Source organism: Malassezia vespertilionis, chromosome 9, assembly GCF_029542925.1.
Source record: "Malassezia vespertilionis chromosome 9, complete sequence".
NCBI lineage: Eukaryota > Fungi > Basidiomycota > Malasseziomycetes > Malasseziales > Malasseziaceae > Malassezia > Malassezia vespertilionis.
Window position 1 is genome coordinate 1 of NC_079255.1, and position 20,792 is coordinate 20,792.

The 20,792-nt window shown below is 51.3% G+C and overlaps 9 protein-coding genes across 9 annotated transcripts; 4 read left to right on the top strand and 5 right to left on the bottom strand.

Moving 5' to 3' along the window:
• Positions 1–1,646: 1,646 nt before the first annotated feature.
• Positions 1,647–3,746, bottom strand: MVES1_003773 (uncharacterized protein; the record flags this gene model as incomplete). The annotated part of the gene is made up of 1 exon (XM_056208587.1): positions 1,647–3,746. One exon carries the CDS (start codon positions 3,744–3,746, stop codon positions 1,647–1,649), a length of 2,100 nt encoding a protein of 699 aa, XP_056064562.1.
• Positions 3,747–4,137: 391 nt separating this feature from the next.
• On the bottom strand, positions 4,138–5,022 carry MVES1_003774 (uncharacterized protein; the record flags this gene model as incomplete). The annotated part of the gene is made up of 5 exons (XM_056208588.1): positions 4,138–4,296; positions 4,324–4,606; positions 4,635–4,652; positions 4,681–4,822; positions 4,851–5,022. The coding sequence occupies 5 exons, from the start codon at positions 5,020–5,022 to the stop codon at positions 4,138–4,140; spliced, it is 774 nt and encodes a 257-aa protein (XP_056064563.1).
• An 87-nt stretch (positions 5,023–5,109) lies between these two features.
• On the top strand, positions 5,110–8,380 carry IRR1 (cohesin complex subunit; the record flags this gene model as incomplete). The annotated part of the gene is made up of 2 exons (XM_056208589.1): positions 5,110–5,356; positions 5,385–8,380. The coding sequence occupies 2 exons, from the start codon at positions 5,110–5,112 to the stop codon at positions 8,378–8,380; spliced, it is 3,243 nt and encodes a 1,080-aa protein (XP_056064564.1).
• A 13-nt stretch (positions 8,381–8,393) lies between these two features.
• On the bottom strand, positions 8,394–11,675 carry MVES1_003776 (uncharacterized protein; the record flags this gene model as incomplete). The annotated part of the gene is made up of 2 exons (XM_056208590.1): positions 8,394–9,999; positions 10,423–11,675. 2 exons carry the CDS (start codon positions 11,673–11,675, stop codon positions 8,394–8,396), a joined length of 2,859 nt encoding a protein of 952 aa, XP_056064565.1.
• A 1,296-nt stretch (positions 11,676–12,971) lies between these two features.
• Positions 12,972–14,255, top strand: MVES1_003777 (uncharacterized protein; the record flags this gene model as incomplete). The annotated part of the gene is made up of 1 exon (XM_056208591.1): positions 12,972–14,255. One exon carries the CDS (start codon positions 12,972–12,974, stop codon positions 14,253–14,255), a length of 1,284 nt encoding a protein of 427 aa, XP_056064566.1.
• Positions 14,256–14,344: 89 nt separating this feature from the next.
• MVES1_003778 (uncharacterized protein) lies at positions 14,345–16,175 on the top strand (the record flags this gene model as incomplete). Its single annotated transcript, XM_056208592.1, is given in 9 exon segments — positions 14,345–14,503; positions 14,535–14,628; positions 14,657–14,668; positions 14,684–14,716; positions 14,750–14,815; positions 15,169–15,261; positions 15,297–15,315; positions 15,353–15,388; positions 15,437–16,175. The coding sequence occupies 9 exon segments, from the start codon at positions 14,345–14,347 to the stop codon at positions 16,173–16,175; spliced, it is 1,251 nt and encodes a 416-aa protein (XP_056064567.1).
• A 94-nt stretch (positions 16,176–16,269) lies between these two features.
• Positions 16,270–16,980, bottom strand: THG1 (tRNA(His) guanylyltransferase; the record flags this gene model as incomplete). Its single annotated transcript, XM_056208593.1, has 1 exon — positions 16,270–16,980. The coding sequence occupies one exon, from the start codon at positions 16,978–16,980 to the stop codon at positions 16,270–16,272; it is 711 nt and encodes a 236-aa protein (XP_056064568.1).
• Positions 16,981–17,208: 228 nt separating this feature from the next.
• PEX12 (ubiquitin-protein ligase peroxin 12) lies at positions 17,209–18,450 on the top strand (the record flags this gene model as incomplete). Its single annotated transcript, XM_056208594.1, has 1 exon — positions 17,209–18,450. The coding sequence occupies one exon, from the start codon at positions 17,209–17,211 to the stop codon at positions 18,448–18,450; it is 1,242 nt and encodes a 413-aa protein (XP_056064569.1).
• Position 18,451: 1 nt separating this feature from the next.
• Positions 18,452–20,778, bottom strand: ubp14 (ubiquitinyl hydrolase 1; the record flags this gene model as incomplete). The annotated part of the gene is made up of 2 exons (XM_056208595.1): positions 18,452–20,617; positions 20,653–20,778. The coding sequence occupies 2 exons, from the start codon at positions 20,776–20,778 to the stop codon at positions 18,452–18,454; spliced, it is 2,292 nt and encodes a 763-aa protein (XP_056064570.1).
• Between the last annotated feature and the right edge of the window lie 14 nt (positions 20,779–20,792).

Here is a 20,792-nt window from a genome sequence, read left to right on the forward strand (position 1 = left end):
AACCCTAACCCTAACCCTAACCCTAACCCTAACCCTAACCCTAACCCTAACCCTAACCCTAACCCTAACCCTAACCCTAACCCTAACCCTAACCCTAACCCTGTTGGTGTTGCCTATACTAAACTACTTACTTCTATTCCCTTCTCCTTTCCTCTTTTCCTTTCTCCCTTTTTCTTCCTTCATTTCCTCTCTCTTCCCTACATATCCCTTTTCTTTACCTTCTCTTTCTCTTTCTTCAATTTCTACTTTTTTTTTCTTTCTCTCTCTATCTCTCCTTCCTTTCATTCTTTTTTTTTCTTGTTCCTTTATTCTCTTGTATTGTTGTTTCTCTTGCTTGCTCTAGCTGTTTCTTTTATCCTTCATTCCTCTTCTTCCTCTACCTCTTCCTCTCCCATTTCTACACTTCCCCGCTCTATTTGTCTGTTGTTTTGTATTTAGTAATCTTTTTTTGTTTTATGTTGCACAATTTGCCTAAATTAAGTTTTCGCCCTTATGCGCTTCAAATACTCTGCTTTCCGGTGTTAACTGCCCCCATCATTCCTAAATATCTTGTATTCCCTCAGTATCGCTGTTACAATGGACATATTAGTATAGTATGTTGCACACTCCTACATTTCTTTTTTTGTTATTCCTTTGTGTATGTTTAGATATTCTCTGTTTTTGCGTCCCTACCTAGCATACTCAATCAGTTCTGACAAGCTGGATCCTTGCAGTGCATCCAGCTCAACAAGGATGCTACATATTTTTCAAAACACAGACTGGGTATCGCATTTAGCACTCTTTCAGTACGAGTGTGTTTCGCAATAACATGTAATTTTGCAAGAACAAGTCCGAATATATTATTGCCCCAGCACTCATTCCCTCACCGCCACAAGTGAGTAGCGAAATCACTTTTGTAGCCATGGCCCCACTCATGGTTCACTGCAAAACGTTCAAAAACTGCGTTTGGCGATTGGGCGGCATTTTATTCGGTCGACTCTGTGATCATGGATGTCTTGACTGGTGCTATTCATAACCACAGTGAGAATGATAGAAACACTTCACGCCAGAACACCAACTTAAATCATATGTGCTATTTACTGGCTGCAATCAAGTCCTTTGCGCTGTTTATTGGATTTCTATACATGTTTTTTGGACAAAATATACTGGGGTAATGTACTTGGCATGATCGTGTATGTGGCGATGACAATCATTGCCTATGTCATCTTCATTTACTACTCTATTGCAAAAAGAGAAAGGCCGCTAGGTAGATCTATAACACCACAAAGTTCTTAATGTCGACCATCCTTATGCCCCCAAGTCTTGGTAAAGCACAGGATGTTTAGAAGACAAGGTGGATAAATCGTAGCTACATTAAAACTCCATCATTATGCTCCGGATCAGCACCGACCCGATCCAAGTATGAATACAGGGCCTCTCTCTACACCCCTCCCTTTATTACGCCCAACATCCTACAAAAAATAATACGGTGCACCGACGTTAAGTGCATTTCAAGACTATCGGAGTACATGACTAAAATTGAAATGAAAATGAAGAGGTACGTGTACAATTCGCGGGGGCGTCAGGTCCCTGGCAATAAAATAATAACCTTCCATAGTGCAGATATACCAGCAAATTTGGAGCATCGTATAATACATGACATCTCCCTACATCGATAGGAAATCGTTACTCACAATATCCGCAAACCCAAGAACCCCAGAGCTCATGTCCGCATTCATCAGCATAAAATCGATCCCAGCAAGCAGAGCTGCATTGTCTGAATCCCAAGACGGTGCACTCAATTCAGATGGGACGCTCTTCGCATCAGGAACTTGCGGCAATGCCGTAGGGGCAACATAGAGAGCATCAGGTTGCTCCATGTTGACAGGTACTCTGCCCGACTCTTCCAAGTGTATTCTAGGTGACAATTCGAAAGAAATGTCCACCTTATCCGCTCCCGGCTCTTCCCACTCACCGATATGATCAAGAGGATATTCCATATTGTGCTTCTTAAAAGGCAATGTGTCGCCACACTGCACGGCCAGGTCGCGGGCCTTGACAAAAATTCCGTGTATGCGTTGGTAATCTGCTGCAAGAAAAGCGGATTCATGAAGGGGGTGTCCGTGGATCCATGCTAGAATCTTGTCCAGCACAAGCACTGCAAACACCAAATGCAATTTGACAAAATACATGTTTTGATTGGGGTTTCTTGTGCGACATAATTCGTTCCACACGGCAACCACCACTTCTGCGCTCTCAATGTATGCGTCAATCGAGCGGTGGCAGGCTGGATCACGGAGGGCCAAGTTCAGGTAGGAGCTGTGCAAACGAAGAAGGCGATACTGTACAAACTCATGCAGAAGGAGTCTTTGGAGAGGAAGGTACGGGTGTGCTGCATGGATGCGCTTCACCAAAGGCGCATCTTCTGGACGAACATTAAAACGCAGGTAAACGGGGAAGGAATTGATCAGCTGAATGATGCGGAAATCAAGTTCCATTGCATCCAGGTATGGAAGATTCAAGGGACGGTGCTTGCTCAAATTCAGTAAAGCCACGTCGGATATCGAGCGCATAATTCGACCAAGCTCCAGAAGCACATTTAACGCAATATTGGGCGAAATATGGTCGGGATCGTCCAGTACCTCAAGCGGGAGGGTGGCGAGATTCATCACTTCCTCGTCCTCAAGCATTTGTGGCATCTCGGTGCAGTTCATTTGGTCCGAGATACAATAGGTATAGTCATACTGCACAGACTTTAGCCAATCCATCGTGACCATGCGGCACCACACTTTTCGTCCAAGCTCACGCAGTGTCAAATCTCCTTCTGCGAACTCGCGCACTCCTGGCATCGTGTTGATAAAATCATCCTTCACCTTGACAGGGCCTTGCTGACACAAAGACTGCTGCTCACGCAGCCGTATTATATCATCTCGTGTGCTTCCAAGGTGATGAAGGCCCAGCAATTTTGCAATACGGATGGAAGCGGCGCTCCAGACTGCATTGCTTGGTGCACAAGACATTTGCAAATGCCTGAATTGCAGCAGGAAAAAAGTCTGGAGCGCCGACAAGGAAGGATTTTCAGCACAATTCGAGTGGCGCAAGAAAAAAATGCTCAAATAGTACAGGCCTGATCGTGTCTCTACCGACGACTCGCCACTGCGGAAGAGAAGCCGGTCGCCTATTTTTTCCGCTGTCATGGAGTCAAACGAGACGAGGAGAAGCGTGAGGAGAAGTGATATCGTCCCATAGCTTTGATGATCCGTCCAATACCCTTCGCACTGCTCAACATTCGGCAGCCCTGTAACTTGGTCGTTTTGTATGCCTGCATTTTCCCAACCCCTGTCGTAAAAACCTTTGTGACCCCCTTTCTTGTTGTCAACGACATGGACGGCCGCCAAATTGCGCTGCAATGCATCCATCTGCTTAAACAGCACAAACTCGTTGAAGCACATTATAAGGGGCTCCAACTCGCGCAAATAGTATGACAACGTATCGTCAATCATAGTGCGATCTGAGAGGAAAGATAGCGTTTCAGCCATGTGCGCTCGCCACGCACGAAAATCGGTCTTGTATAGTTTGGTTAGCTGTGGTGTATACAAGCGCGGATTGATTAAGGTGGTAATATCTCTTGGTGACTCGTTCTTGATTTCTGCCATCCACCGTGGTATGAAAGAGTTTGTGGCCGGCACTTGGTCCTGGATTCGCGGCTCTGCATCCGGAATTTGTCTCCGCACCTCTTCCGTGACAGTGACAAAATGAGGATCCATATAACTCTGTGGTGTAGGCATCAAATCCCGCTCATCGCCCCAACGGCACCTGTGTTGCAATCCTCGCTGTACGCAGGAGGAGCAATTCGGCACGTTCCTATCGCACTTGATCTTCCGTGTGCGGCATTCGACACAGCTTACATGCTTTCGAGTACGCCTTGACTTGGGTTTGTGCACATTTTCTTGCTCGGTTGCACTCGCTCGGTTCTTTTCGCAAAGCATACTGCGTTCGAGTTGGTCGTCGTGCGGCAAAAGTATGCCAAGAAATTTTAACTCCGCGGACTTCTCTGTATTGTGGAGGTCTACGCGCTTAGAAAGTGGCGGTTGTGTTGGTGGTGGCGAGTTTATCGAATGCTGTGCATGCAATGCTCTATTGAATCGTAAATAGTTCTTATACATCGTCAAGGATTGTGATAGGATCCTCCTGTGTCCCCTTTACCGACGGCTTGTCTTGCACAATAATCACGTCTTCGTCACCGACATCAAGTGAATCCCGGTCCTTCCACGTCGCTGGACACGTCATACTATCTTGACGGCGGCGCATTGCAGCCTAGGTAAGCAACGTTAAAGTACATACCTCTGCAGCAAGCTCGCTTGTAGACCGTCTACTATGCGTCGTGCCGCCAAGCCGGTGCGCCCCAGTGCCAATCCGTGCACGTTCACGCCGAAGTGCCACCTCAGCAGCACGCGTCCTGCGCTGTGCAAGAGAGACTGGCTGCAGTTCGCCACCGAGCCGCACGCCACTGCCCAGGAACCCTATCCCCGGCCAGTACCCCAGGCGTTGAGCCGCCATGTATTCGTCCGTAAGCTCCGCGAGGATTTTGTAAAATTGAATATCATGCGGTCCACGCACATTATGCCTGCTGTTAGCATTGTCCGTGCACATACGCAAGTTCATGGAGCATTCTAGCGTCAGTCACCGTGCGCAACGTACGTGCCAACCAAATCGCACATTTCCAAAAACTGCGACGGTTCGTGCGGCGAGCGCAGGCGGAGGTATATTTTCATGCCGCTATTTACATTCAGCCCCAGCAAGCTTTTATTTCGCGGAAACATCTCCGAGAGGACCGGTACACCTGGCGTAAGCGACGCATCAAGACGTACGCCATCCTCGTTTTTGCATGATAGGCTTCACCGCAGCACCAACTTCTTTAAGTAACAAAATAGCGCGCTCTGATTGTGGTCGACGCAACGCTACATACTGCAGGATCACGCCTTCGGCGTGCTCCTCGTGCGTGGACGGCTTGGGGAATGCGCCACGCCCCTTGATGGGCATGGAGAAAGTGGGAGGTGCGGCGTCGGCCGAGCCTCCACACAACGCGTCGCGTCGCGTCGCGGCGATTCTCTGTTGGAGCCTGTCGCAATGGCTGAATCTCGGGGCACGCGTTCGAGGCGCAGTGCCGCAACGGTAGCGTCGGAGGCGATCTCTGAGAATGCATCGTCTCATAGTGGACGACGCTTGAGCAAGCGCGTGCGCGAGCCTTCCGTAGAGAGTGATTCGTCGCTGTCGTCGCTGTCGGATGAAGCGCCACAGCCAAAAAGAACACGCGCAAAGAGCGCGAATGCGCCGCGCATAAATGTTACCGAGCTGGACGACAACGAGTTATTCAGTGCGTTGCTGGTGTGTGCTTACCACAGATGCGGTACGAGTCGCAGAGGCGAGTATCGAAGAAGCGACGGAAAATTGGGTTGTGAATTTTCAAGGTGAGCCGAGCGAAGCGCTAGCGCTTCTTGTTACATTTTTGCTGCGCCTTTCTGGCTCCGATGCCAAGGTGGATAGTGAGAAGGTCATGGACACGGAGCATGCCGAAGATACGCTCGAAGCGATCCAGGCAGAGTTTTCTCAGAGTGCAGTTGCACAGTATCCTATTGTCGCGCGCTCGAAAAACATGCGATCCGTGCGCAAGCACGCAGAGTCGCTTGTTGATCGTTTAATTAATGACGCTGGAGAAGCGGAAATTTTGCAGGAGGTCTACTTTTTGGGTACCCTGCAAACGTGGCTTGTAACTCTCTCTCAGTCTTCTTTGCGCTCCTTCCGGCATACAGGCACACTGGTCGCGATGTGGGTCTTGTATGCATTCTCTGCACAGCTCGAGCAAGTGCGAGAGAATCACGATGTGGCTGTGCGGCAGCGCGACGCAGAGGCGAGGAAAGCTGAAGGCAGCCGAAGCAGGATGACGCACTCTGCGCAGAAAATAGAGCAGCTCGATGTGCTGCGCGATACGCTCGTTGCGCAAATCGATGAGCTTGCAAGCAATGTTTTTACGCCGCGATGCCGTGACGTCGACGCGGCGATCCGAATTGACTGTATCCAGCAGCTCGGCGTGCTCCTCACGTCCTTCCCGGCGCAGTACATGCAAGCATTTTACTTGCAGCACCTCAACACCGCGCTTTCTGATCCCGATACCCACGTTCGGCTGAGTGCGCTGCGCGACGTGCATGGTGTATGCACGGCGGAGAACATGGACGCGCTTGCTGTCTTTGCTGAGACGAGCAGAAAGAGGATTGTGGAAATGGCGCTGTACGATATGGACTTGTCTGTGCGTACTGTCGCTTTTTCTGTGCTTGAGGCGATGAACAAGCATGCGATGCTGGACAATGAGCAGCGCAGCACCCTTGCGATACACATCTTTGACATTGACACCAAGATTCGTGTTGCAGCCGCGAGCTTCCTAGTAAGCTTGCTGTCTGAGTTGGAGAGCAGCGCAAGGATCCAGCAGCTTGCCGCGCTTCTCGTCCAGTACAATGCGCAGCTGGAAAAGATGGGCAGCGAGCAGCATGTGCCGCCTTCTTCGCCCACTCTGTTTGCACTTGTGCAGCCGCGACTCGGCAGGATTAGTATCGCATTGGAAGCGGTATGGGATGCGACAGACTCGGTTCACAGCTGGCAGCCGTACATTGACCTGGCACTTGACGAAAAAGAACAAGCGGAGCAAGAATCAGCTATTGTAGAGATGCTTGCAGCGGCAGTGCGACTTACCAAGGACCGCGTCACCGAAGAGGAAGTTTCGCCCATCGAGGCTTGTAGCACTGCATTGATGACTGCGTTGCCGAAACTGCTTGCCAAGTTCAGTGCGGATGCGCCGCGCATTGCCGACCTATTGTTGATCCCACAGCACATGGACTTGAACGTGTATCACGAAAGCCGCAATGTTGATGCGTTTGAGCGCTTGTGGGAAGATGTGTGCGCGCATTTTATGCGCCATGCTGAGCCTTTATTGCTTCACAACGCCGCAGACTCGCTTCGGCACCTCGCTGCTGCGCCGGTAGCAGTTAGCACAGGCAGTGCGAAGCTCGGCGCACTGCAAGAAACGGTGCTTGATAAGCTGCAGGGTACGCTGCACGAGCGTACGATCGATACCACGCTTTTCACAGAGGACGATGTACACATTATTCAAGCGAGCCTTGCGCGTCTGTGTGCATTGATGAAAGCAATGGACGCAAGCGCAGCATTGGATGGTGCGGCTGAATGGCACATTGTCGTTCAGCTGGCGCGACGAGGCCGTCTCATGCACGCGCAAGAGCAAGACTTTGCCTGCCTCGCACTCCAAACACTTTCGCTCTACCTGTTTTGGCGCGCAAAGCAGGTGCTCGATGCGCCAGACCCAGCACAGATCGAGACAGTGGGGCAGCGCCGCGACGAACTGCTTTCTGTTTTTGCGGAACTTATGGCGCTGGAGGGCGAAGGCACACGCAGTGTCCAGGAAGTGGCACTGCAAAATACATGCATGATCTTTACACTTTTCTTCTCCGTTCAAACGCTGGAAGGGGAAGAGCAAGTGGCGCAAAGGTTGCAGCTCGCGCCTTCCGACTCGGCCCAGCAGAACTGTGCGCATACCATGCAGTCGCTGCTGGAGCACTACCTCGCCACATTTCGTGCGGAATCGGAACAGAATGTGGCTGTGAATGCGACCCAGCATGCCCAGCGAAAAGTCCCACGCAACAACGTCGTTCCAGGCGCATCGCCGGCATTGCTCGAGACGGGCCTTGTGGTATGCGCTGCTGCGTCTCCCTATGTGGCGGCCTTGCGTGTAGGCGCGTTTGGCGTTGCCTATGCAGCAACGCTCTTGCGCTACTATGCCTACTTGAACGCAAGTTTTGATGCACTCTGCCACGAACTCGTCTCGGTGCTCCGCGACGATGGATTGCATGCCAAGCGCGGCTGGCTTGTTTGCGAGACAATACTGGATGCACTGAAGCAAAGCTTTGGGCTCCATCTTTTGTATGCAGACGAGGCGAGCGAGGCGCATTTTGCCGCACTCTCGCGGCAGCTTGCAAATGCAACCATGGTCCGTGGCCCGGGCTTTTCTGTGGTCGAGGCGATTGATGCGGACGCCATGGTAACGCTCCATGTCGCTGGCATCCAGCAGGTGTTGCAGTACATCATAGATGGCACGTGTGATCAAGCGCGAGCTGTGGTGTTTTTCAAGGGTCTCTCGAACCTGCTCTCGACAGTGACACCAGCGGATGCGATCAAAATTCATTCTGTGCTGCACCAACGCTTCGCTGCGGCACACGTCGAGGCCAATGCGCGCGAGAAACAGTGGGATCCCTACTATTCGTACGAAAAACGCCTATTAAACCTTGCTGCGAAGGACCCAAAGATTGTCAAGGAAGCCGATCATGTTGCTTAGCGCTATAGATCCATTACGGTGTTTTGTAATACGTGGGGCGCAGTAGGGAGAGAATGCTTTGCTCCATACGCGTAAGTTGTGTTTCGCCTTCTTTATTCGTTGCTGTGCTGCGCCGGCGGAATTCAATTCGTGCAGAGCTGTTTCCTTCTGCAATCTGGTCCATGATCTGTGGGAGTTCGTCGTCGTTGTAGTATACCACTTGGACAGGCATTCCGCGTTCGTCTAGGGTTGGCGAACCCTCTGCGACGGACAGCTGCGCTGGGCCAAGCGCAGGGAAGGGTTCTTGCGGAGGAAGCTGTGGAGGAAGCTGCAGTGGAGACTGCGAAGGAAGCTGCAGTGGAGACTGCGGAGGAAGCTGCAGTGGAGACTGCGGAAACTGCGGAGACTGTAATGACAGCGGTGGAGACTGCATTGACAGTTTCGGTGGCAGCTGCGGTGGAGACTGCGCTGGTAGCTGTACCGGAGACTTTGCATGTACATGTGGCGTAAATGACTCCTGCGACGGCTGCGCGCTTTCCAAACGCTGTATTTCATGCAAGGATTCGAAATCAGATGGAATAGGAGACGGTGAGTTTCGCGTCTTCAACACTTCGTTCAGATCAAAGTTGGCAAACTCTGGCGCAGTTTGTTGCACAGTAGCGGCCTTTTTAAACAGCAGGCGTGCTGATTCATGATCAGAGGAAACGGAATTACGGTCCAACGCGCGCGGATCATCGCGGCGCGACATGAGACTCATATCGCTAAGCCGCTTGTTCTGTTGCTCCATCTCGCTATACATGCTCGACCGATCATGCAAACCGCCAAGGACTTGCCAGATAGGATTGTCATTGCGACTGAACCGGATTGACGACGTGTCCGCTTCAGCACGAGATCCGTGGAAGAAACGCGACTCGCGGCCTGCATCGTAACGCTCGGCTGGTGACGCAAGTTTGAGCATCTCGTGCTCATCTTCCAGTCCTCGTGCAGCCGCTTTTTGAGCAGCATCACGGTGCGTGGCCATCTTTCGTAACACAGAGCCGCGAGGAGCGATACTGTCTTCATCTGCAGACTTGTCAAGATACATGTCGTACACGCTGTGTCCAGGAGACCATCTAGGTGTGCCAGGTTTCACAATCGACACTTTGCTGCTTCGCAAAGGTTTTTTAAGAGGCGTCGTTGTAGTGAACTCCGGTATGTGGTCTGTGTGTATATCCAAGGTCCCTTCACCGGTGTCTTTCTCAAAAGGGAATGTAATCACATCGCCCGCATGGGAAGAGATAATCGATTTGCGCGAGTCTGCCTCGTCGACTCTCGATTCGGGACGCCATTCCATTGACTGGCTCATATTGCCGACGTTGGTCGTACCGGCAAAACTCTTGGATGTATACATGCTGTTGTCCACAGACTGATCGACCGCTTGTCCATTCGTATCCAAAGCACCAAGCCCCGGGATGTGCGTGTAGAAAGGATGCGTGGCACCAATCGAGTTGGAGGGGGCCTGCACCGACATGGGCTGTGTCAATGTAGGCCGGGTAGAAAGCTTCGGAGGAAGTTTCGGCGGGGGCGGAAGTTGCGCATCCTTCATAAGTGGGCTCGGTTCTTGGATGCCCATATTCACCAATAGACTCTTGCGGATTGGACTGTTGTTTTGCATAGTGGCTCCCCGCAATGGTACGGCACTTTGTGGCGCTTCGTGTACTAATGGAGGACTCGGAAGGGGGGGCGAAGTCGGAGCAGGCACCTGTGTCAATGGAGTGGGTTTTGGTTGCTGGACTGCGTTCGGCAGGTTCGCAGTCACTGGCGATGCTGGCGTGCCGCCCGTCAGTGCGGGCGTTAATGGTGCAGTTATAGAAGGGGAAACTGGGGTCTGAGCTGGAGCACTTGGCAAGTAAGTCAGGCCCGGCAATGTCTGACTTTTCAGACCCTGTCCCGCAGATTGCGCAATTTTTTCGTGCGATTTTATTTGCTCCGCTTGTGGGGATGCCCGTTGCGATAGGGTGATGTTGTGATCAGATATGTGGGATGATGCATCCACGTATCGTACCCCTGATGGGAACCGTGACGAAGAGCCATGCGAAGTCCTCGGCGTGATGGGCGTTTCTTGGCTATTCGCCGAAGTATGAGAGCGGACTCGCGAGGTCGGTATTGTCGCAGCACTGGTAGGCATAGGTGATGCCTTCTCGTCGTGCTGAATGTCGGAAAACATAGCCGGAACAGGTCGAATGTTCGGCTGTATGGCACTGACTGCAGTCTCAGTGGTGCGCGTGTCGACTGGAAAGTTGCCCAGGTCGATAGTGTTGTCAAGGTTCTGAGTAGTGGATACCAGATGCGGATTAGAGATTGTGCGATTCAGTCGTTTCTTGGATTTCCTGCGTGTGAGCGACTTTGTCCATTTCAGCGCAGAGCTGGGCTCATTCTTGTGGGCGCTTTGAGGTTTCAATGCTTCCGTCATTTGCTGCGTGCGGAACACCTCCTCTGAGATTGATGGCTTACCGCGACGCACAAAGACCGAATCGGTAATCTGCGGATAATCCTGCATAGCCGATCCCGGCGAAAATTTTTGGGCCGTATTATCAGTAAACGAAGCGCTCCCAAAGGACTGGTTGTGCATAATGTCTGGAGGTGCACTCCTCATGGACTGGTTTGGCGTACCAGTCATCGGACTGGCCCCAAACGAGTAATTCGGTGTCGATTGGAGGTTCGGCGTCGCATGTTGCGGTAAGGATATGGAGCCTTGTGATACATCAGTAGTGTAGGAGCTCTCCCAACCGGACTTATTCATCCAAGACGAAGACGGCGCATTTGCGCGCGCGTTGGTCAAAGAAGTTTTCGATGTTTGCTTCATGCCAGTTACACTAAAATACACATCCTGTAACGTAGAAACAATGCGGTTGATATCTTGCGTCTGCCTCCCGTACAAGGATGGCGAGCGCGAAGGACTGTAAGTCTGGCTCGATGTAGATTGTGGCCCATTGCCCGGTTTCATAGACCGAACAATTTGCTCAACGCCTCGTCGCAGATTTTCCTGGAAAATTCCAAGATCCCAACGGCCTGAGGCGCCCAGCGATGCGCCGAAACCGTCTGTGCCTGCAACGAAATCGTTCGAGTAGCCAGACTCCCGCAGAAAATCCTTATGGCGTTTAAGTCGCTGCAGTACAATCATCTCTTCATCTGCAGTAAGAAAGTGGCCAGTTTGGGACGCATATGAAGAGGTCCTCCTTGCGCCAAGCTCGTTGGAAAGCGCGGCAAATCCAACTTCGTTACCATCGGGGCCAAGAAGCAAAGTTGAAATGCCAGGAAACAGCTCGACTTGCATGATTTCCAGCAATGCGCAAAGCTACTATTGCCAAGCAATCAACTTCAGACAGTGTGCAGCGGTCAGAATGAAAACTGTCAATGCACACAAAAATTAACGTTGCAATGCAAATCGGTGCGTAGTGCAGCCAATATGCCCGCCCCGCCCCGCAGGAATTTGATCGCTGTGGACAGGTGATGCAAGAAACCTTTAGTCATAAATTTCAAACTACTAACAAACAAAATCCCACAAAACAACGACAAATTTGCTCGACATATATGTTCAACATATATTTTATAAACCAAATGTAATAATAACACTAGCTAATACGTACATACAGCTAAATAATAAATAAATGTAGCTGTATATAAATCCTAAACTAATAATAGTAAATAAAATAAAAAGAATCCTTTTTTACAAGCAATATATTTTACTTCACAAAACATTATTTAATTTTGTAAATGATATTTCAATTTAACAAATATTATTATTTTATTTAATATACAAATAATTATTTATAATTATTACATTCTAATATAATGTAATATATTTTAATGTACAATATTTATTTTATTGTACAATATTTATTTAATATATAATATTTATTGTGTATTTATGTAAATTAAATAATTTATAGTATGTTCTATACATTTTTATATTTATTAAAATGCTTTAAACATTTATTGAATATGTTAGTTATTAAATTATATTTGTATAATAATTTAATTTGTCTAAAAGTGTGTTAATTTTTCTTAAACTTTAGTACAAATGTGATCCTTGCACTCAGCCACCAACACGATGGACTTGGGGGCATGTCTGCAAGTGTTGGAGGTAACGAAGTCATTAACTCAGGCATCCTGGGGTGTGGAAGTGACATGTGAACAAGAGCATAACAGGCATATAGCATCATTGCTTCGGTACGTGCAACGGGCCTCGCTGCAATGTTGGCACGAATCCGGGAAGCTATTGCATCCTACGTTGGCTTCCATGTGTGACAACATTGCCAGTCGCCATATCTGCATGACGCTTGGTTCTTGGTATACGAGCGCGAAATCAATCTCACATTTCGAAACTATTAATTGGCTGCGGATGTTCCCTAGTCGGTACGTGCGGATGTTGTTGCCCAGTCTATGTATACATACCATCTTCCAGACGTGCAAGACTTTGGGCATAGCAGCACCGAGCCTTTTAGAAAGCTGGTTTCTACCGCACTTGCTCCGCTTCCTAATATCGAATGATGCATACTGTGAGGTATGTATGGCGCGTTTATCAGGGATGCTAACGTCGTAGGCTCGTACCTTGGCTCAATGCTGGTACATGTACATTTTCAGCAAGCGCAACCTTGATACCCAAATAACTCGTGTTATTCCTATGCAAGAGCTTGATCCTCTTTCCCGCGTGTTTCTTCAACGGTATTTTGTCGACAGTATCCGGTTCAAGCCAATCATGCCGATAGATTGGCAGCACCCAAGCATCCTGCACCTTTTTTCGGACCAGCTTTTCAAGTCCAATTTTCGCGTGCAGGACGCAATCAATGGTACAAAAACAGTGCTTGGTGGATCGCTTGCGAACCTCGACCCGTCTACGTACGATGAGATAGGTACGGGAATTCCATTGGCGTTTTTGTATGATCGCATAGCACGGGAACTTGCGCTGCGTGTCCAGAATGCGTGGTTGGAGTGCAAAAGCTACAGTGGAATCTTGGCAAAGCAGCGTCTTCAAAAGTATCTGCTCCAAATGACCTTTTGCGTGAGTCGATATGCTTTGGAAAAGCATACGCCATTGGTGGTGGTTGCAATTGAGCTTGCGATCTTAACTATGATTTGCATCAGCACGCAATGTGGTACGGTATCTCCTTCCATGCTTCTTGAACAGACCCATTGTGAGCAGTGCCGTCAAGGGGGGCGAGGCTTGAACGCCCACGAGCAGCTCGGCAAAATTATCCAAAAACTTTACATGACCCAAGACGACGTAACGCTCCAGTCGATCAGAGATTCCCCGGAAAGCTCCCCATTATGTGCTCTGCGTGCCGAAAAACTGGATCTTGGTCTTACATTCATGCTAGTGACCAAGTTGATGCAATGGCACGATCTGGCTTTGCCCGAAGCGCAGGCGCTGGCCGTGTGCTCGGATTGGATATCAGCCTCGGAAATTCCTCACTCAACGATTGCATTTCAGCGTCTTTCTTTGATGCAAGAGGATGCCGAACGACGCGCTCTCCGCAACCCGGCGATGCACGATACCGACTTTATCTACGACGCTGTAATTGACGCGTATGTGGCAACGGACTCGAGCCACCCTGGAATGCAACCAAGTGCGCAACACAACAAGTCACCGCCGAGTCATCCTTTGAGAGAGATTGAATGGAATGTGCAGCATGCGCGCTTGAAACGAAGGGAGTCCGACGCCACGATACCGAAAAAGTTGCATTCTTGTTCTAGCCACTATGAAGCTGACGAGCTGGATCTCCTATCATATGACCCCCTGCATGGCACACCACGTGTGCGCCGCAAAGTGCATCGTTTGGACGTTGCTACCGAGGCGCGCAGAAATAGAAATATGCGTGTTGCTGCGCACCGGTCTCTCTACCCATACTTGTAACTGTTGTAACCTTGCCTTTAGTCAAGCGGACCACAAAAGCATGGCCGCGTGTGTGCCTCCACACATTCGCATCCTTCGACCCTAACATCATGTCTGGCACGAAACGACTGAACAAGGAGCTTTCTGAACTAGTCGCGAACCCGCCAGCAGGGATTGTATCAATTAAGCCGGATGAATCTAATTTTTTCCGATGGAACGCTGTGATGCAAGGACCTCCGTCTTCTCCGTACGAGGGCGGCCGCTTTCACGTACGTGTTATACACGCTGTATTGACGTCAGATCTTGCTAGAATTTCCCCTTGACTATCCCTTCAAAGGTGTGAATGTGCATCTCGAAAACAAGGTATACCATCCAAATATTGACGATGACGGAGGTACGCACTCTGTAATTGCTGACCACAGCCTTATGCATTGGTATCCTTAAATCAGATGCGTGGAAACCATCGACTAAGGTATACTCAGGTATGTACTATAGGATTGCGATATTAACTGCAGTGCTCGAATCTATCTATCAACTACTTGTGGAGCCGAATCCTGATGATCCTCTTGTCTCTGCCATTGGTATGTCGCACGAGACTTCACACTGACACGCAGCGGAAGAGTACAAGCAAGATTATGCAAAGTATGAAAGCACGGCTAGAGAATATACCCGTAAATTTTGCACGTAAATAGTTCAAACTACCAGATCCCAGTGCCACCATGCAGCAGCGCCGCCTTGATGCGGGAACCCACGCGCTTATGTAATAGACACGCATCGAACGGAAAACGGCCGACTCGATTGCTGCCAACGACTACCGCTTGTTAGTGAAGCCTGTTCCACGCACGTTTAACCGTGAGAAAGGCCGGGCCAGAGTTGCGCGTGCACTGTAAATATCATGTCCGGTGCGTTATTCCCTTCCCTGTTTTTGTGACAGTCGCTGACGATGTAGCAACGTACGCTATTTACACGTCGCCGAACCATGCTCCTGTTGCATACCATCTTCCCACACTCATTGTGACACCGTATGGTACGTGCCCTTCGCTATAAATACCTTACACCCAGGTCAACCTCAGCATATTCTGTATGATTCACTGCCGTGCAATTGAACTGACACGCAGGTACACGTATGTACACACGAACTACAACCAGGAAGCGTACATTTTGACGCCGTGCGTATACCGGAAGGTTCAAACTGATACCAGATCCATGATGGGAGAGCTGTGTGTGGCCAAGATGATTCCCCCGTCCGGCACGCGCCGTCTCGGCGGCCCCGAACAGCCCAAAGCTAGCCCTAGTGATCGCTCGGTTTTTTGCGAAGCGTCGCGCAACTTAAAGTGGACTATATCGAATGCGGGCATCAACGCACCTGTCTACAAGCTCATGCTGCCTAACCCCGACATGCCTGGTAACGATCAGCCACTTTTTCAAATTTCGAAGCCGAATCCAAACGCAATGTGGTGGTCTATGTTCTACTTTACATACGGCGGTCATCTCATCCCGCCAAAGCGTATCGAGTTTGGAAGGATCCAAAAAAATGCAGTAGAAGGCAATGCTGGTGGTGCAGGCACTTGCGTTACCATTACCGGACGTACGCCGGAAGAAACGGCTGTTTGGCAGACGCTGGGCGAGGGTAACGAAGACATGGTCGAGTGGATCGTGCTCTGTGCAGCGCTGAACCTCATTGACGAAGAAATCATCAAGGCAGCGAGCCGAAAGCTTACCGATCAGCCAGGCATGCAACTGAATGAGACGTCTGTTGCACCCATCGCACACGCACAGCGGCCTCCTCCTCCGGCAATGAACGGAGCGCCGCGTATGCCGGAGAGCAAGCCGACACTGATACAAGGCAAGCCAAACCCAATCATGCAGCCATTGACCAACCGCCCTCCCGCTAAGCCGCAGGCAAAGAGTGGCGGCTTCCGACTCTTTAAGAAAAAATAACGAGACCCGGCATGGTCCCTGACGACACACTTGTGTAGTGTATTTATTTCTTACTTTCTTCGCTCTTGTCATTCCTGGCTACTAATACGCGTATTTACTCAAGTACGCGTTCGCCAAGCCCTGGGCCGGTGAGACGGTCCGGCGCTTCGTAGAACAAGTCCGAAGTAGACGTCGGTAGCGCCGGCGGCGCGTCGTCTGTGTGCATCCAGAACGCGTCGCTGATAATGTCTACGTGGAGTGAGCGCAGTTCCGTCTTGGGTTTCGAGCGTGGCTGTTGTCCCGGCACCGGTGCCCAGACTAGCGTCGTGCCTTTGCGGTACAGCGCGGGCAGTTTGTCATAATTGATGCCAAAGCGCGTATACAAAATTTCATGCTTGTCAGACGAAAATGTCCCTTTGAGCGTCTCATGTGCCTCGTGCTCCGTCTGTTGTCCCTGGAGCACAAGTGCCCAGAACACAGTGTTGTACAAGTTATTAATGTGCGCTGGCTGTGTTAGCGCTGCTGCAAACGTACTATCCGCCTGGCGCCAAGAAAAATAGTCGCGCACCTCGCGAGCCGTTGGGTACATCACTAGCCGTCCGTCAAACGATGGTGGACGTTCCAGTGGAATACGCATGTATCGCGACCACATAAATACGTACGCCCCTGTAAAAACCGAAACAATGTGCGAGACCAGCTTGCTTTGTCGTCGATTGTACAAGTTCGAGTCGCGGTCTAAAAGAAAACTGTACTCGTCGCTCTCGCCAAATGCGAGTGTGATATGCCCCTTAAACTCGCGCAACACAGCGCGCGCCGCTTCGTTCATCAGTTCCAGCGCGTCAGGATCGTTTGGCTTTGAAAACTGCTGCTGCTGCGAAAATCTGGCGTCAGCGCACGCGGATGCACGCACCGATGAAACCCCCGCCCATCAATGCGTACTACGAGGTACGTCCGTGGAAGTGCCGCGTCCGCAAGTTCAAAGTCGCGCACGTACGCGTACCGAGAACCGGCCATGCTGCACGAAGAAAACCTCCACAATTCTCCGCAGACGACCATGGATGTGCTGGCTAATATTGACCCGACGGCCTCGGGCAATGCGCTCGTGGACCCGTACCGCCCCTCCTTCTTCGAGTTGATTGCACAAGCTCAGCTGGCAGAGCTATTGAAGCCAGCTGCACGCTATGTGCTGACCGTGCTTGCGCAGCGCAATCCACGCTACCTCTTACGGATAGCGAACCGCTTTGAAGAAATATACGCGTTGCTGATGTTGCTCGTCGACCGACACTATTTGCGGACGTGGAACGCATCGTTTACAGAAAACTTTTACGGGCTCATGCGGCGGCGGTGTCCTGCGATCTCGGCAAAGCGTATAGAAGCGAGTGCGAGCCAACGTGCGCTGCAAGAAGCGCAACGTCTGCGCCCTCGCGAAATCAACGCTTCCCTGTTTATGCTTGTCGGCGCACCGTACATCGAGGCGAAACTTACACAGTACTGGGAGCACCTCGGTGGTGGTATCAGCGACGCAAACGACCTGTTCAACGACGAGCCTGCATTCCGTGGCGTGGCACACGAACAGACACTGCGGCAAAAATGGGAAGGTGTGTTCCGCAAAGGATATCCGTATGCAAAAGTGTTTTACCAGCTATGGATGCTTGCATACAATATTGGCTACCTGTTCAACCGCACGCCCTACTGGCGGCCTTGGTACCGATGGCTGCGCATGGATGTGCGGCGTATGCAAGGGAACGAGCAGCCGCTCGTATCGCTGACTACCAGGCCGCTTCCACCGCCGACCAAGTTCCCGCTCCTGTTTCTCTGGGCACTTTCAAAGCGCGGCTCTGCGTTTGTGTTTGAGATGCTCAAATACGCACTTCCTGCCTCGATTTTCTTCTTCAAGTTTTTGGAGTGGTGGTACAGCCCGAGTAACCCCCGGCGGCGCAGCAATGACGACGGCGATGCTGCGACGACCAAAAACATTGCCCCACCTGAGCCACTTCTTCCAAGCGAGGACGGCGTCCTGATCATACGCCCTGAAACGTGGAAGGATCCGCGCATCCTCACGCAGCCCGCACCGAGCACCGATCCATTCGCCGATGCCGAGCCGCCGCGTGGCTTGCTTCATAACGCGTGCCCACTTTGTGGTGTTGCGCCTATACAAAACGCGGCATTGCTTGCGTCAGGTTACGCATTCTGCTATACATGTGCGCATGCCTATGTGGACAAGTGGCACAGGTGCCCCGTTACATGGATGGACTTGCCTGGAGGCGTAGAGCAGATCCGCAAGGTCCTTGTATAAGCTAGATACGTTGGAAAAAGTAGAGATAGGCAAATTGCGAAGCACACCGCACGTTGGAAGCATCCACTGTGTCCACAGGAAGCGACACGACCTTTTCGTCGTTGAAAAATGCCCACGCATTGTCGAGGTGCTTGTCAACATGTGCGACATAGTGACCGCTGTGGACAGACGGGCCTTTGTGGGAGACAAAGCTGGAGAGCTGATACAGCGGCTCGTCCTCGGTGGAGCCAGGCCGTGCAGTTTGTGCCTCGCCAGCCCCTGGCTCCTCTCCGGGATCGTCAGGGTTCTCAAAGAGCCATGCAACAGCTATTTCGGCATTCCCATTGTTCATACGCAAGGCTTTGGTCGCCTGCGCCTTGGAAAAGCCCATCTCTTCAAGCATGGTCGTATCCGGGGAAGCAGACACCGTGAGCGGCGCATCAAGCGTCGAATCATCCATGCGCTCAAAGAGCCAGTTTGCCGCTGCCTCTGGATCTCCAGACCCTGTGGCATCCAATGCGCGTTTGCAGCGGTTCTCGGAAAAGCCCATCGCAATGAGCATTTCCAGCGCTGCAGGCGGATATTCGGGCGCCTGGGTATCTTGAGGCAACGCCTCTTCGCCCGGCTGGAGCCCATAGCCCTTGTACTTGACCAAGTCTACCGGCTCCACGACCGGCACTACAAGCGGGACATTCACCTTTTGTGGCACCCAATTCACGAGCTGGAACCGTTGCGCCTGCACAACAAACACAGCCGGAAATGAGGCAAAGCGCATGCGTTTCGTCGCAGCGACATTTTGGGCACAGGAAGGACAGTGGTACTCAATCACTTCCTCGTGCGTAAACAAGTCCAAACTCTCCTCCAGTGTCACGGGTTTGTATCGCTTGTCGTCCACAGACCCTGTTTCAGATTCTGTGGATGGCTCTTCTTGCACAGGAACAGGGAGCGAAAGCCCAGCATCCACATTCTCCTCCGTGTACCGCACCTTTTTACACTGCGTGCACTGCAAACGCTGCTCCAAGACGTACCCAAACTGGGCGGCGGGATCGGGAAGCGAAAAAGGTTCATGCGGCTTGCTTTGGAGGAAGGGAAGGAGAAACAGTAAGAATTCGTCTGCGTCCTGCTGACGCATACTTGCAAACTCATGATGGCCTGTACCGAGCAGTTTCTTAAGCATGCCCGGCTTGATTCCCTGAGGGTAGCGGCCAGAGTACAGACCATCCGCGAATTTTCCGAGCTGACACTCGAGGCACGCTGCCGGCATTTTCTCGCACGCTGCAATATGCGCTGCATGCTGCGACCAGTACCGTTCCCGGAAGCCTCGTAGCGAGAACACGCATTGGAGCACGGACGCCATGTAGCATGTATTGCCCAAATTTTGTATTCCCGTCAGGCCAGGGCCCGAGATTGGGGTCAAAGGGTGGCCGTCGTCGCCTGTCATGGTAAAGTCGAATGCGATATTTTGCTCTAGCTGGAGCTCGGTCATGTTCTTCTCTGTCTTGTTCAGTGACAGTACATGGATCCCAAAATGCTGCAAGTGCGTGGACAGCGTTGTGTCGACGCGTGGCTCATTGCATGCGTAACAGTAGACATCGCCGGTACCTTCTGGAGTAATGGTGCCTTGCTTTACGCAGCATGAGTGACCCGAAGTGTCAAAGTGTGCGAGTGCATGGCTGTGCCCATCGACGCCGCCAAATTGGGCCCTGCCGCAGCCGAGGTAGCCACACGACAGGCACAGCCACAGGTTCGAGGTCAGATCACACGCGGCACACTTGGCACTGTCGAGCTGGAGCATCTGTGAGTCCTCTTGGACAAGGTGGTTGGTATGCTCACATGGCACGATATCCTCTTCCCACGCCTGCACTTCATCGCGCTGTGCCGAGGAAGAGGCACGCAGCACGGCCTGCATTACATTTTCGAGCTTTTCGGTACGAGGTAATGGAGTTCCCTGTGCAGCGTCGCCGCACAAGCTCCGTGGCTCCATGGTATACGTGGATTCTTCCTCGTCTGGGCGTTCGACGACGGCGAGGCGCGTCACTGGTGCTGCTTCATTCCGCTCCCGGTGCAGGACCATGACTATCGAGTGCCCCGATTTTTCATAGTGCTGTTTTATATGCTGCTGCGAGCCGTCACCGATACAATAGCCTTGGAAACATGCGAGGCATACGGCCAGACCCCGTGGCGAATCCTGTCGTGTGAGCCGTTATCGCAGAGCAAACGTACCGGTGAGTCGTAGCAAAACATGCACTCGTCTTTGTACACGGGCTCAGTATGCCTGGGAGGTGCGATAAATGCATCTACGTCGTGCCCATGTGCACACGCTGGCGCTTCCTCGTGCATTCGCTTCATCGTGGAGTGGAGGC